Source organism: Anastrepha obliqua, chromosome 6 (assembly GCF_027943255.1).
Source record: "Anastrepha obliqua isolate idAnaObli1 chromosome 6, idAnaObli1_1.0, whole genome shotgun sequence".
NCBI classification, from domain to species: domain Eukaryota; kingdom Metazoa; phylum Arthropoda; class Insecta; order Diptera; family Tephritidae; genus Anastrepha; species Anastrepha obliqua.
In genome coordinates this window covers 583,374-596,644 of record NC_072897.1, presented here as the reverse complement: position 1 = coordinate 596,644, position 13,271 = coordinate 583,374, and the positions used below count along the sequence as shown (strand labels likewise).

General features: G+C 37.1%; 1 protein-coding gene across 1 annotated transcript in view; it reads right to left on the bottom strand.

Moving 5' to 3' along the window:
• Nucleotides 1-1,785: 1,785 nt before the first annotated feature.
• Nucleotides 1,786-13,271, bottom strand: part of LOC129250860 (inactive rhomboid protein 1-like) — a 111,157-nt gene continuing 99,671 nt past the window's right edge. The window contains exon 5 of the mRNA XM_054890465.1: nucleotides 1,786-2,367. Coding sequence (XP_054746440.1) covers nucleotides 2,335-2,367 — 33 coding nt within the window. The 3' untranslated portion in view covers nucleotides 1,786-2,334. The remainder of the gene's footprint in view (nucleotides 2,368-13,271) is intronic.

Here is a 13,271-nt window from a genome sequence, read left to right as displayed (position 1 = left end):
ATTTATTTCCTAGAGACAGCACTGAGCTTCTTCTCATTAGAAGGAGAGAAGTGAGTTTAAGACTGAGCTGTTTGCGTTGTGTATTTGCCACGTTAGGCGTCTGTCCAGGTGCATACCCGAATATTTAACGTTATCCACAAGTGGAAGCTGCTGATCGAATAAGCTGACGGCAGCATATGCTCTTCGTTTCAGTGTGAAGGTAACTTGCGATGACTTGGTCGGGTGTACCTGTATAAGCCTTTTATTGAGCCTTTTCTCTATATCTTTAATGTATTCTTGTAGAAAATGTGTTGTCAAAACTGGTGTGACTAGTAGACATAATAGTGGTATCGTGAGCGTAAGTTACAGTCTTCACCATTCTTAAGAGTGGTTGATCCGCAGTAAATATTGTGAATATACGTGTATAATACGTATATAGAATAACACTTCCTTGAGGGGTACCCGCAGAGATCAGGGCTAAATCCGTGGCTTCGCCTCCCAGTTTAATTCTGAAGTACCTGTCATTGAGATAGAAGCGCAACACCTCATAGCAACTGTGCGGCAATGTTTTTTCTTTTGTTTTTTTTTTACAATTTATACATAAACCGGGGTGCCAAACTTTATCGAATGCCTATGCAACATCGAAGAAAGCCGCAGAACAAAATGGTTTCCTTCTAAAACTTTACGTATGGTGTTATAGACTCGGTGAATTTGTTTTCTTGTTGCGTGCTCTTGACGGAAGCCAAACTGATGATCGGGTATTAGTTCCTTTTATATTAGTATTGGCGTGCTAAAAGAATTTTTTCAAAAACTTTTCATAAGATTGGGGGAAGACTAATCGGTATGTAGGAAGTAAGAGCTTATAGTGGGTTACCAGGTTCAGAGATTAGGATAACTTCAGCGAGTTTGAATTGCTTTGGGACATAACTGGTTCGCAGAATGATGTTGAAGACTTACGTGATTTATTTTAAGCTTGCGTAGGGGAGTTCTTCAAGGACTTTTCCGGTTAGAACGTCTTACCCTACAGCCTGGTTTGCTATGATGACTATACGGATTTTTTTGATTTCTGATATTGTTGCAAGTATAGGGTGGGCCATGTAAAATTTGCTTTTTGAATCGGCTATAAAAAAAAAAATTAATCAATATTTTTTCAAACTTTTTTTTTTATTTTGAAGATTGAACATTGTCATTTATGAATGAAAAATAATATCGTTCAAATGACTGCCACGACTGGCTTTACCGTAGGCCATTCGATCAATCCAATGTTTAAGCACATTTTCGATTGTTTGGGCTCCAATTTCATGAATCGCGTGAATTTCGTGTTTTAAAGCATCAATCGTCTCTGGATAGTTCGCATAGCATTTGTTCTTAATCCTTTCGCTACATTTTTTTATTGCGCCTTCCAAAAAATCCAAATTTTTGTCTGAGTATTTATTTTAGGACCAATAACAATACAAATAAATTTTTTTTTTATTTTTTTTTGTTAAGTGCTTTTTTTTAATGTTGCCATATGGCAACAAATGTTTTGTATGGTAAAGAAAAACAGTTTATTTTTGGTTTTTGCATAAAGGTTCCTACATTTATTAAAATTTGGTTTGACATCAAATGTTTTGTATGGTAAAGAAAAACAGTTTATTTTTGGTTTTTGCATAAAGGTTCGTACATTTATTAAAATTTGATTTGACATCAAAATTTCAATTTATTTATAAATCAAGATTTCTAAACTAAAGTTCCAACAATAGCAAAATATTTAAAATAAAAAAATCCATTCAATACTAGAAATATACACGTACATACATATTAAAAAGTGAACAAGGATATAAACTAAAAACATAAAATATTAGCATAAAAAGTATTATAGAAAACTATAGCTATAAAAATTACTTAAAATAATACAAAGGAAAGAAGTATCTTACCAAGAATTTAGTCGCTGCAGTGATAATCCTTAAAGCAATCGCGATCTCCGTTGGGTAGACACAAGTGAACCGAACACTTTGAACATTTGTATCTGGAAAATCCTGAACATCCTGTTAATTTGCATCTGTTTTTTTCTCAGTGTACTCCACCCAATGTTGATTTCAATCATATCGGACAGAAACTGATGGTGCTGTTTCATATCTCTTTCGAGAAGTTGATGGGTTGTCGATGTTTTCATTCAAAGAGACTTTTGGCCGCCCACGTTTGCGAGAAAATTCGTCCTTATTTGCTTGCGCTAGCAGACCATCAGCAATGTCGTTGCGGAACTCAAGCAGATCCATGTGTTTCTGCTTTTGGCCTTTATTATTACCCTCATGATCCTTCCTGTACTCCAGCCATGAGTTGCATATGGCCAGGTCAATAAAGTGGTCAAATATTTTAAGTGCCCATTTTCTTGACCGTATCGATATTCTATACAATGAAAGAAGGAAGCCTATTTTTAACACACTTTTATTAGGACGGGTTGTATGTATGTATGTATGTAACGGAATCTTTGAGCTTAATTTTCACTGGCTTCTAAAAATCTGATCGACTCGGAACACACAACATAGATGACTAGATGGGAAACTCTTTTTCTCGTGAGAGCGCTGAAAAATGTGCATTTTTTATAACATTTGCCAATATTGCCATACCGGTAGAAACATGAATTGGGTATTTTTTTAAACAAAAATTGGGAATTTTTAGTTTCCACACCACCATTGAGGTTAGTATTTAGTGTGCGGTTGTGTAATAGTATATTACTCGTAAACACCTACATATACTAAAAATAAAAAATAGTTAAAAAAAAACTAAAAAACACGCTTTTATTGCTAATCGAACTAAAAAGTAGAAAATAAAATATAGCTTAAAAAAACTAAAAAACACGCTTTTATTGCTAATCAAACTAAAAAGTAGAAAATAAATTTTAATGACAAAGGGACCTATAATGAAGTAATAGCAAATCGAAGGATCAGTCATAGTCAACTACCTCAGAACAGAATTATAACAAAAATTAAGATACAAATAGAGTAACTCAAATTAGAGTTAAAAGCGTGGGATGCATTTTGCTTCACTTTCATAACCCTCTGTACATAGGTAGTTGCCAATAGAATGATTGTAATATTTACTATATCAAGCATGAAGTTAAATGATCGACCGTCTTTTAAAAGAGAGGCATGGTTTGTCGCCTGCACTACTTCTTCAAAAAATTCACAGTAAAATACTCCAAAAAGTACTGTACTGGAAGTTTTACAGCGTTACTTGAATAACACTCAGAAAATTCAGCTTGAGGAGAAGCCCACGAAGTCTTTTTTCATCGAAATTCATTAACTTGTTTTGGTTGATAGTTCGAAGTACCAGCTTCTGAGCTAGAGCCGTTTTCATCCAAAACTAGTTCGTCATTACATTCCCCGTTGATATTTTTAATGCTTATATCATACGGACCTTGACGACTAAGCTCCTCCATCATAAAAGTTTCATTATTGTCAAATGCCTCAAATAAATCCTCTAATATTTCTTCCGATTCCGAATTCTTAAAGTCTGAGAGATCTGAGTCTTCGAAATTCTCCAAAATCTTTTCTATAACACTGTCGCTAATTTTTCTTGCCATATTTGAAAATAATATTCCGCAAACAACAACACGTCTCTCTGCTACCAGTTTCTATCGCAAATAAACTTCTTCTGCAATCTAATGCAAGTTAACACCTTACGAGAAATTTGTTGCCATATGACAACAAGCTAAAAATTAGCACAGCTTTTATTTGCCCAAAATGCAAAATACAAATTTCAGAGTGAAGTGTTATATGCCAGAAGGCTTACCGATATATAATGGGCAGTTATTATTTATTTTATTTCTGTTTAACCATTAAACTTCAATTTTTGAAAATATGTAACAAGAAAGTTGATATTTTTACAAGAGAGCCATATAGCGTTTACTTTTTGAACCACCTATTTTTTTGAGAATGTTAACACAAATGACATGTCAAACGTGTTCATAATTTAACTAAAAGGTTTCACATTTACGAAATGGGACGCTATACTCTTGAACAAAATTGGGAAATATTGAAAACCTATTTCCAAAGTGGGGAGTCTTCTTCTTCTTCCGCGGTTACAGTAAATGGCGAGCGTTACCGCGACATGCTCAAGAAGTTTTTGTTTCCAAAAATTTAAGAGGATGACATGGACGACATTTGGTTTCAACAGGATGGCGCAACTTGTCACACTGCCAAAGTTACACTCGAAATTTTGGCTACCGTTTTTGAAAACCGAATAATCAGCCGAAATTCCGATATCAGTTGGCCGCCTCGGAGCTGTGATTTAAGTCCGTTGGACTATTATTTTGGAGAGCCGTTAAGGACAAATCCTATGCGAACCATTCAGAGACAATTGATGCTTTAAAACACGAAATCGAAGTTGCCATTCATGAAATTGGAGCCCAAAAATCGAAAATGTGCCTAAAAATTGGGTTGATCAAATGGTCTACGGTAAAGCCAGTCGTGGCAGTCATTTGAACGATATTATTTTTTATTCGTAAATGACAATGTTCAATCCTCAAAATAAAAATAAAAGTTTGGAAAAATATTGATTAATTTTTTTTAAGGCGATTCAAAAAGCAAATTTTACATGGTCCACCCTATAGTTAGCTGGATGTTTTCTATCACAACAATGCACCTAAGAACCTTATTTTGGAACTGTTAGATTTGGTGTTTCGTACTTTTACTGGCGAATACCCGTAGCTGCGCAGCATAACTCCGACCAGTATTAGTATAAGCTTTTACGTAATAGCTTGTTTTCTGTAGTTAGAGCTGATCTGGTACCCATGAACCATTGCATGTTTTTGAGTTTGATGTCCAATTCTTCCCTCGTTTTCTTAACATGTTCTTTCCATCGATGTTTACAATCAAGTGTCATACCTAGGTACTTTCCAGAGTTTGAGTATGGGGCCTGTTGATCATCTATGTATGTATAGTAACCTATGTTGTATTTTAGTGTTTGTGAAAACTAAGTGCACAGATTTTGTTTGGTTTAGTTTAATTTTCCATATATAATATAAGTCCACTGGAAGACCTTATTTAAAGCGGTTTGTAATGTGGCTGTCGATTCGCTTTCAGTTTCCCCAACTGCAATCAGAGCGGTGTCATCTGTAAACGTTGCTGTGACCTAATTAGGATCAGACGATAGGCCATGTTTGAAGATAAGGTACAGTAGAGGCCCAAAAACACTGCTTTGAAGTACCCTTGCCTTTATTTGTCGAATACTTAAATAAGCATCATCTGATAAGTCCGACTCTAAGATTTCGTAGTATTGCTTGGGAAGTATTAATTTTAATTTAACAACCAAACCTGTGTGACAAACTTAATCAAATGCCTTTGCCACATCGGGGCATTTACCATCTGGTAGCAATTTTATGCAGTTAACACCGTATTTCTCCAAACTTCGTACATATCTCTCTATCCGCAAACTGGAGTTTGAGGGTTGTGCTAGGGCAATCTTTCCAAATATGCAGGATTGGGTTGAGGGTAAAAGTCTGCACTGAAACGTGCACCTCTGTCTTCACCGGCGGCTCCAAGATGGAATCGGGAGCCGGAACAGGAGTTTTTTCTAAATCAACCAATTTATCTACCTCCTTTAAACTGCCGAATACTGCTAGTGCTTTTCAGGCACAACTCTTTGTGATCCTGCAGGCATGTAAAATGCTTAGGGAACGTGGGTGCGAGGGAGATATTATTTTTTTTTTGGTTTTCTATTTAAGTTTATTGTGGCACTTAGTGCATTATAACTCTGCTTTCTCTAATCTTCTATGACTGCTTTAGGTTCACAGGAATGGTGTAGTTTTTTAACTACAACTTTAATTGTCCTCGACTGTTTGTTTTCAAAATTGTACCAGGAAATATTTTCAGTGGAAAAAGTTTTTGATAATTTTCTGTAGTCTTCAGTTGAAAAAGTGTTGAGTTGATTTGTCAAGAGTTTTATCGTAACATTTTGTTTCGACTGAGTTTTTGTTAATATATACAATACAACATGTTGGCTTAGACGGTGCGAGGTTTTCATCGCTTGCCTCTGCCTTTCTCTTCTTTGCTGGTCTCTTCTTCAAAATCCAGTCGATTTTACGAGTAAGTTCTTCCTCAGCAGTTGAGAAGTGTACTATATCATTGATTTAGATATCCTTTGTTTGACCGGATTTAAGTTTTGAATTTTCAGTTCTTAGCTCGATTATTTCTTTTGAAAGGTTTTTACACATTCTTTCCATTTTTTAAAGTTTTTTGGTGAGTTCATTAATAGTGGCTAGATTTTGAAGTGAATTTCCACCACCCCTTTTTATTTAAATAGTAGCCCTATTCCAATTGCCGTCGGAAATGCAGTTTGATATTAATGGTAGCTATGATAGTGCATAGATGGCACGCCGCACAGTATTTGATTTTGATAAACAAGAACAGCTGAAGGCCGCTCTCCTCGTTTTGCCGCAATTGTTTCTGTATTTTTTTGTTTTGTTTACTTATCTATTTGTTTCAAGCAATTTTGCTGATATCGAGGACGGGTATCCAATCGCTGGTACCTAGTCACGGTAACTTTTGGTGAAATTTAACACTTTAAAATTGTTTTATTATAATAGTTAATTTATTTAGAGCACAAAGTCTAAACGTCTGCTCTCGGCAACTGTATACTCTCACATGTACTTATGAATGTACGTTCACCAGTACATTTAACACAACGTGGGTTGTGGCTGCAAAGATTATGGCTATGCCAATACCTCTGACATCTTTTACATTGAGCCATTTTACGCTTTCTAATGGGTGGTTCAAATGTTACCTTTATATTCAGAACCGTATTTAAGTTGTAAATGGAACATTTGAACAGCTTCGACCTTAACATAGAACATGGTCCGTTGCTTAATATTTGGAACATTAACTACTTCAAAGCCTACCCTTGTAAGGTAATCCTTGATTTCATTTACATCGGTAGAATGAAACATCGGAGAATGTGCAATAGTCCGATACTCACAAACAACTATCTTATCTTCGGTTATGTACTGTTGTTAGTGTTCGATTCAAGCGTCTGTATCTGTCGTCGATTTGTCTAAAACAGTTCATCTCGACTGCCCAGCTGCTAGCAAAGGTGCTTACAAAACTTAATAATAAACGAAATATAGTATGGCTTATAAGGTTGTATCTCTCTTTTTCCTTCTTCCTTTCTTTTTTTCAAAACTGTCGAATTGTGACTTAGGTGGGTTATGTACATAGCGCTACCTAATTAATTATATATTTTATTAGTACTAAATACTTAACTTATCTTTCTGCTTCTACTGCTACTGCCGTTGTTGCTACTGCTGCCGTTTCTGGGCTTTCCTCTCCCAGTCAATGTGGGTGGGCCTCATCACGACTGTAGCCGCGAACGGTTTAACGGCGCCCCATTTAGCGATGGTCGAGCACATACCCTGGAAAAATATTGCGTGGTATGACGGGTGTTCGAATGCCTTCTCCAGCATTGCTCGTTCTTCATTGAAACGTTTGCCACGTTTTTCTTACCTGTCGTTTTTCTTTGAATTTATCTTTAACCACTAGAGTGTTCTCGCTTGGTGAAGGAGGGTGTTGAGTTCCATGCCGCATGTTGAACACAATTATTGAAGTGCTCAACAGCATTTATAATATCTTTATTGCACTTGAGTGGATGCTTAAGATTAATTGTTGAAGTTAATTGTGTTCGGAAGTAAAATCATTCGGTTTTATTATTGGAGACAGCAACGCGAAAATGAGTCAACTGATTCTTTGTTTGGATAGATCATTACGGGAGAGTGATCGAAGGATAGTTCATAACATGAGTTGCACGCTATTTCACTAGTTGCAATGCCTTTCGCAACGCAAAAGTCGATGAGAACGGGGATTTTATTTGTGTCAGTGGGTTAATATGTTAGGGATCCTGGAAAGGCTGTGGTGGGGTTCAATTTGGTTATAGCTTCTAGAAGTTGGCGACCTTTTTGTGTAGAGAGTCGGGATCCACATTTAGTGTGTTTTTCATTATAGTATCCTTCAGCTAGAAACCTGAAACCAATTTTTCATACTCTTCTGCCTTGATAGCATGCTTGAGTGGGCTGTATACTGATGAGATTGTGAGTGGGCCTTTCAAGTATTCTACAACAATATTTGTAGCTTGAATAGTTTCTGTACAGTAGGAATATATGGTGAAGTGTTTTATGTGGCTTTTAATGAGAATAGCAGAGCACAGTGCATAGTGTTATTTAGCTTGTAATTTGGATTTCGAATATTCTTTTATCTGTAAAATGAGTTTCGGATATTAGAAGAATATCTATGTATGTATGAGATTTGAGTAGCGTGTTTATTTCTGGTATGTGTTTTGAGAGCCCATTGGTATTCGAAAGAAGAATATTTATGGGTTTGAAGGGTTCAGAGAGTTTGAGACTTGTTGTAAGACTTGTCGGAGAAGCGTCATCGTTTCTCGCATTTCACTAGATGTCTGTGGTGGTGTTTCTTTGAACTGGGGGAGCTCTTGTATTTTGTGGAGTTGTCTCAACTACTTGAGAGTAGGATAGCGCATTCGAGTTGTGCTTGGGTGATTGAGTGGCAGAGGTGGGTATGGATGAACTTTGTGGCTGGGCGAGAGAGACAGGGCTCTCATCCTATTTTCTCGGCGGCGGTTTTTACAGGTTTTTATTTACTGCAGTCTTTATAATTGGCTGGGTGATTTCCTGCATATAGGGTGCATTTTACGTCATCCGTTTTGTTCTTGCGCGAGTAGTCTGAGGATAAGTGGGTTCCAGAGCATTTGATACAAACTGGTTTCCTACGGCAGTAAGTTTTAGTGTGGCCGTACTGTTGGCATTCGGCGCATTGGGGAATTTCGCGTTTCGGGCCTGGGAGTTCAAAGGTAATTATCGTGTTGAGCAGATTTTTTACTTCATATATATTTTTATTATTTCAGTTCGACAATGAACTTGGGAGTGATTTCTTCGTCCTCGTATGTTTTATGTTGTAAATGTCTGAGTGACCAAGTTCCTTCAACTCTAAATAAATATCTTCTGTGGCTATGGAGGGGTGCATATTTTTAGCATTACTTTAAAGTTTCTCTCCTATTTGGGCTTGCAATTATCGAATTCTGTATGTTTTTCCTCCAATAGAGTTACAATAATTTTGTAGGCTTCTGGGGTAAATGGTTGTATTTTGATCTAGTTTATTAATAAGCTTCAAATAATACGAGTTTTCGGCAACTTCCTTTAGGAGCTTCATTAGTGGGGTAATGTTGTTGACTTTGTTAACAAATATTGGCGGGGGTTTGAAGTTTTTCCACGGGTTTTATGAGTTTCCTCTCCTTGAATTTCTGGAGAAGAAATGGGGTGGGCTCAGAGCTATGTAGCCAATATTCATTCAATTTAGCTTGTTTTTGAGAGGCTATGGGCTTACGTGGGCTATCGAGTTGCCTCTTTTTCGACTCTACAGATTGCCAATTGTTACCTTGTACAGATTTACTGGTTGAAGGTTGTGAGGAAGCGTCGTTCTGTTGATAAAGCAGTTGCAGCTGTTGAAGTAGCAGCTGGATCTGCTGCTGCACATTTACCTTTGAGTTATTTGGGACATTTTGTAAATCCTGGATGGAGTCAAGGGTGGAACTGTAACATTGGGTGTTCCAGGGGGTTGAAAGGACTCCAGGATTCGACATTTGTGGAGGGGATTTGACAGTATTTGGATGTAGTTGTTGTTGTTGTTTTGGTTTCCATCGTCTGCATTGGTCGGAGAATGTCCAACTGACATTTTTTTTTAATTTTTCGTTTTATTTAAAATTATTTTTTAACTTAAAAATGTTTTTAGCAACACTTTCCAACTAGTTTGCAGCAAAAAAGTATGCACTTTTTTTATATTACTGAATTCAATACAGCTTTTTTGTTCTTCAATTTTGTGTTGTTGTTTATTTTGCTACTCCGGTTGTAGCCGAATTTTCACTGTGGTGCCGTGTTTTTCTTTCCACAATTTAAATATGTCTTACGAAGACTGTAGAAGAGCAAAATTTCCTCATCCGCACTTCCTTAGAGTTGCCAAAACTTTAGCTTTACAATTAACTGCTGCCAAATGATGCATGAAACTTAGCCTCGTGTCAAGCATGGCTCCGAGATACTTAATAGCCTCCTGTGAGAATGTTTCGTGTCCACCAACCGCGATCCTCATAATCCTTTTTTGCTTCTGTGCTCTTATAAGCACGGTCTCCGTTTTCTGGACTGCCAGCTCCAAGCCCGCATTACCGAGCCATTGCTATACCCTCGCTGCTGCATCATTACATTTTGCTTTAAGCTGACCTAGTCGCTAGTCTGCAACTCCCAGCGTAATATCATCAGCATATCCTGCGATCTCTACCGTAACGGGTAGTTTCAGTTTTAATACCCCTTCGTACATGACGTTCCAAAGTGTTGGCCCCAGGACCGATCCCTAAGGGACCCCACCAGAAACTTCATATTTTTTTGGCCCACTATTAGTATCGTATTGTAGGATACGATTCTTGAAACAGGTCTGATGATGCGCAAGAGATAAAGTGGCACCTTCAAAAGTTTTAGGGCTTGCAATATGTTAGACGCTTTTGCTGAATTGAAAGCATGTTTTACATCCAATGATCAGATATGATGCGTTCAAAAATGTTCCCTACTGTATCCAACATACAAAGGGCCCTGTATGTGGATGGTTGGTCAGGTTGGTTTAGTACCCCACCAAGCGTTGGAAGCTTTGAAGGCCATCTGCAGGCTGAAACACAATGGGAATTAGTAAGGCCCTTGTCCGACATTGGACAACAGAGAAGGCATGAACTTCGTCTTAACGATCATCTCTATGCCCCTTGCCTCCGAGCCATCAAGAGTTGTACTTGAAAAGAGATACACTGGCTAAATTGTGGCCAAACTGTAAAAATGTGCCCGAAAAACACTGTTATCACATTCTCCCGGATGGCTTCAGGACCGAGCACGGTTCCGGCTCTGTTTACGTGAAATCCGGTGGAACAAAACTACACTTTGCTCTTGGAATGTATGCATCTGTGCTTCAAGCGGAGGTGTATGCTATTCAAGAAGTGATGAACTTTGTTGTGGAAAACAGATGGAGAGGTGGATTTGTATGTGTCGGCAGCGACAGCAAAGCTGCGTCCGTGGCCTTCGACAGTCCTCCAACCACTTCAAGGGTAGTTGAGTCTTGAAAATCCAGGGTGAACTATGTCAGTAGACATAATAACCTGATACTATCATGGCTCCCGGGACATGTGCGTATCGCAAGTAACGAGATCTCTGACTCTTTAGGGTTCTGAGGCCAACTTCTTTGACCCGGAGACTGTTCTGCCACTCCATTCTGCTGCCATCCTTTGATGGCCATCCACGATTAGCAAATGACCTGTAATTGAGCAGAAGGGGCTGAATGTAGCTGGTTGGACTGTTGACGGGCCACTTTCTATGGGCGAAGCACATGGAAAATGTAGGTATCTCAGACAGTGCACTCTGTACAACATGTGGAGAGGAGGATGAGACAGCGGACCACTTTCGAAATATCTGCCCAGCCTTCGTTCGAATCAGGCTTGAGGTCTTTGACACTGATGTATTTAGAAGTGACCACCTTGACTCCTTGGCACCACAAACAAGATCTACTTAGGTTTCTTCAGAGGTCGAGTAAATTTAAAGAAAATTAAAAAGGGAATCTGAGTGCAGTACAATGGACTTAATGTTGTCTGAGTGCTGTACTTGCTACTTTGTAAAAGAAAAAAACGGCAAAAAAAATATATATTCCCTGGTTAGAAAGGTGATGATTCAATCTGCAGTGCCCTGTTAGAATTCCTCCAATGATTTTCAAATTATTCTTATTTGATTTCATACAATATTTAAAACGGTTAAGTTTATAGATAGTTACATATCATTGATTTTAATGGATATAATCACGGTAGATTAAACAATTACGTTTTGTTCGATTTTCGTTGAGCATAAAATGAAAGTTCTCAATAACATTTTTAAAAGTTGCTTACATTTATTTCTTCTTTATTTACTATGTTCTTAAATTACTACTGTTTTTATTTGTTCATTATTTGTTTATTATACGAGTATATCCTCCTGTCCTTTTTTCTGGTGAATATTGATGTTTGGTGGCAGCCGTAGCCGAATGGGTTGGTGCGTGATTACCATTTGGAATTCCCAGAGAGAACGTAAGCTCGAATCTCGGTGAAACACTAAATTAAGAAAAACCTTTTTCTAATAGCGGTCGCCCCTTGGCAGGCAATGGCAAAAATCAGAGTGTATTTCTGCCATGTAAAAGCTCCTCATAAAAATATCTGCCGCTCGGAGTCGGCTTCAAACTATAGATCCCTCCATTTGTGGAACAACATCAAGACGCATCCCACAAGTAGAAGGAGGAACTTGGCCAACCCACCCAAAAAGGGTGTACGCGCCAATTATATATATATATATTTATATATCGATGTTTGGTTGGTGTTATTTGATTGGTGTTTTACTAATTCTTCTGTTACTTGTTATCATATCAGCAACCGTAGTTAATACATCGCCATAAGAAAACGTTTGTGTTTGCTGTTGTAAATTGCTTGTGCAAATTAATAATCGGTAGTTTAATTGATACTAATGGTTGTCGTATCGATATTTGGCAGGAGTTAAACGTTGATACATGTGTGTGGCTTCAAACGGGTCATATTTTGAAGGAGATAAAGTATATTTGCCTGAAATTTAACTCTGTTTTGTTTTATTTAAACATTTCCAGTACTTTCTGATCATAGGGTATATGTATACACATTAGGGTGGTCCAAAAATGCATGGGAAAAAATTTATATTAAAATTTTTATGCTGCCGCCCCCCATAATGGTAAAGAATGAAAAATAAAAAGACCCGTATTTTTTTTTTTTTAATCAGACCATATTTAATGGTGCCGCCGGGGCTTTGAAATATCCCATGTATTTTGCATGGGAAAAAAATACTTTTTCGTAGATTTCATGTAAAAACCTGGAAAATGAATATATTTTAACCGGATAACTCAGTTTCTCTTCATAATTGGTCAGGGAATAACAACCAATTATGAAATAATTAATTTTTTTTGTATTAACTATTTTTTATAGAACCCCAAAAAGCCCCCATAAAACGAAAATCTAAGAAAAAATCGAAAAACAATATTTTATATTACTTTTATGATATTTTTTTTACGAAACTTTGTACACATGTTTTTGGAGGTGATAGAAGTAACATAGGGTACCATCAGTTTCGTAAAAAAAATATCATAAAAGTAATATAAAATATTGTTTTTCGATTTTTTCTTAGATTTTCGTTTTATGGGGGCTTTTTGGGGTTCTATAAAAAATAGTTA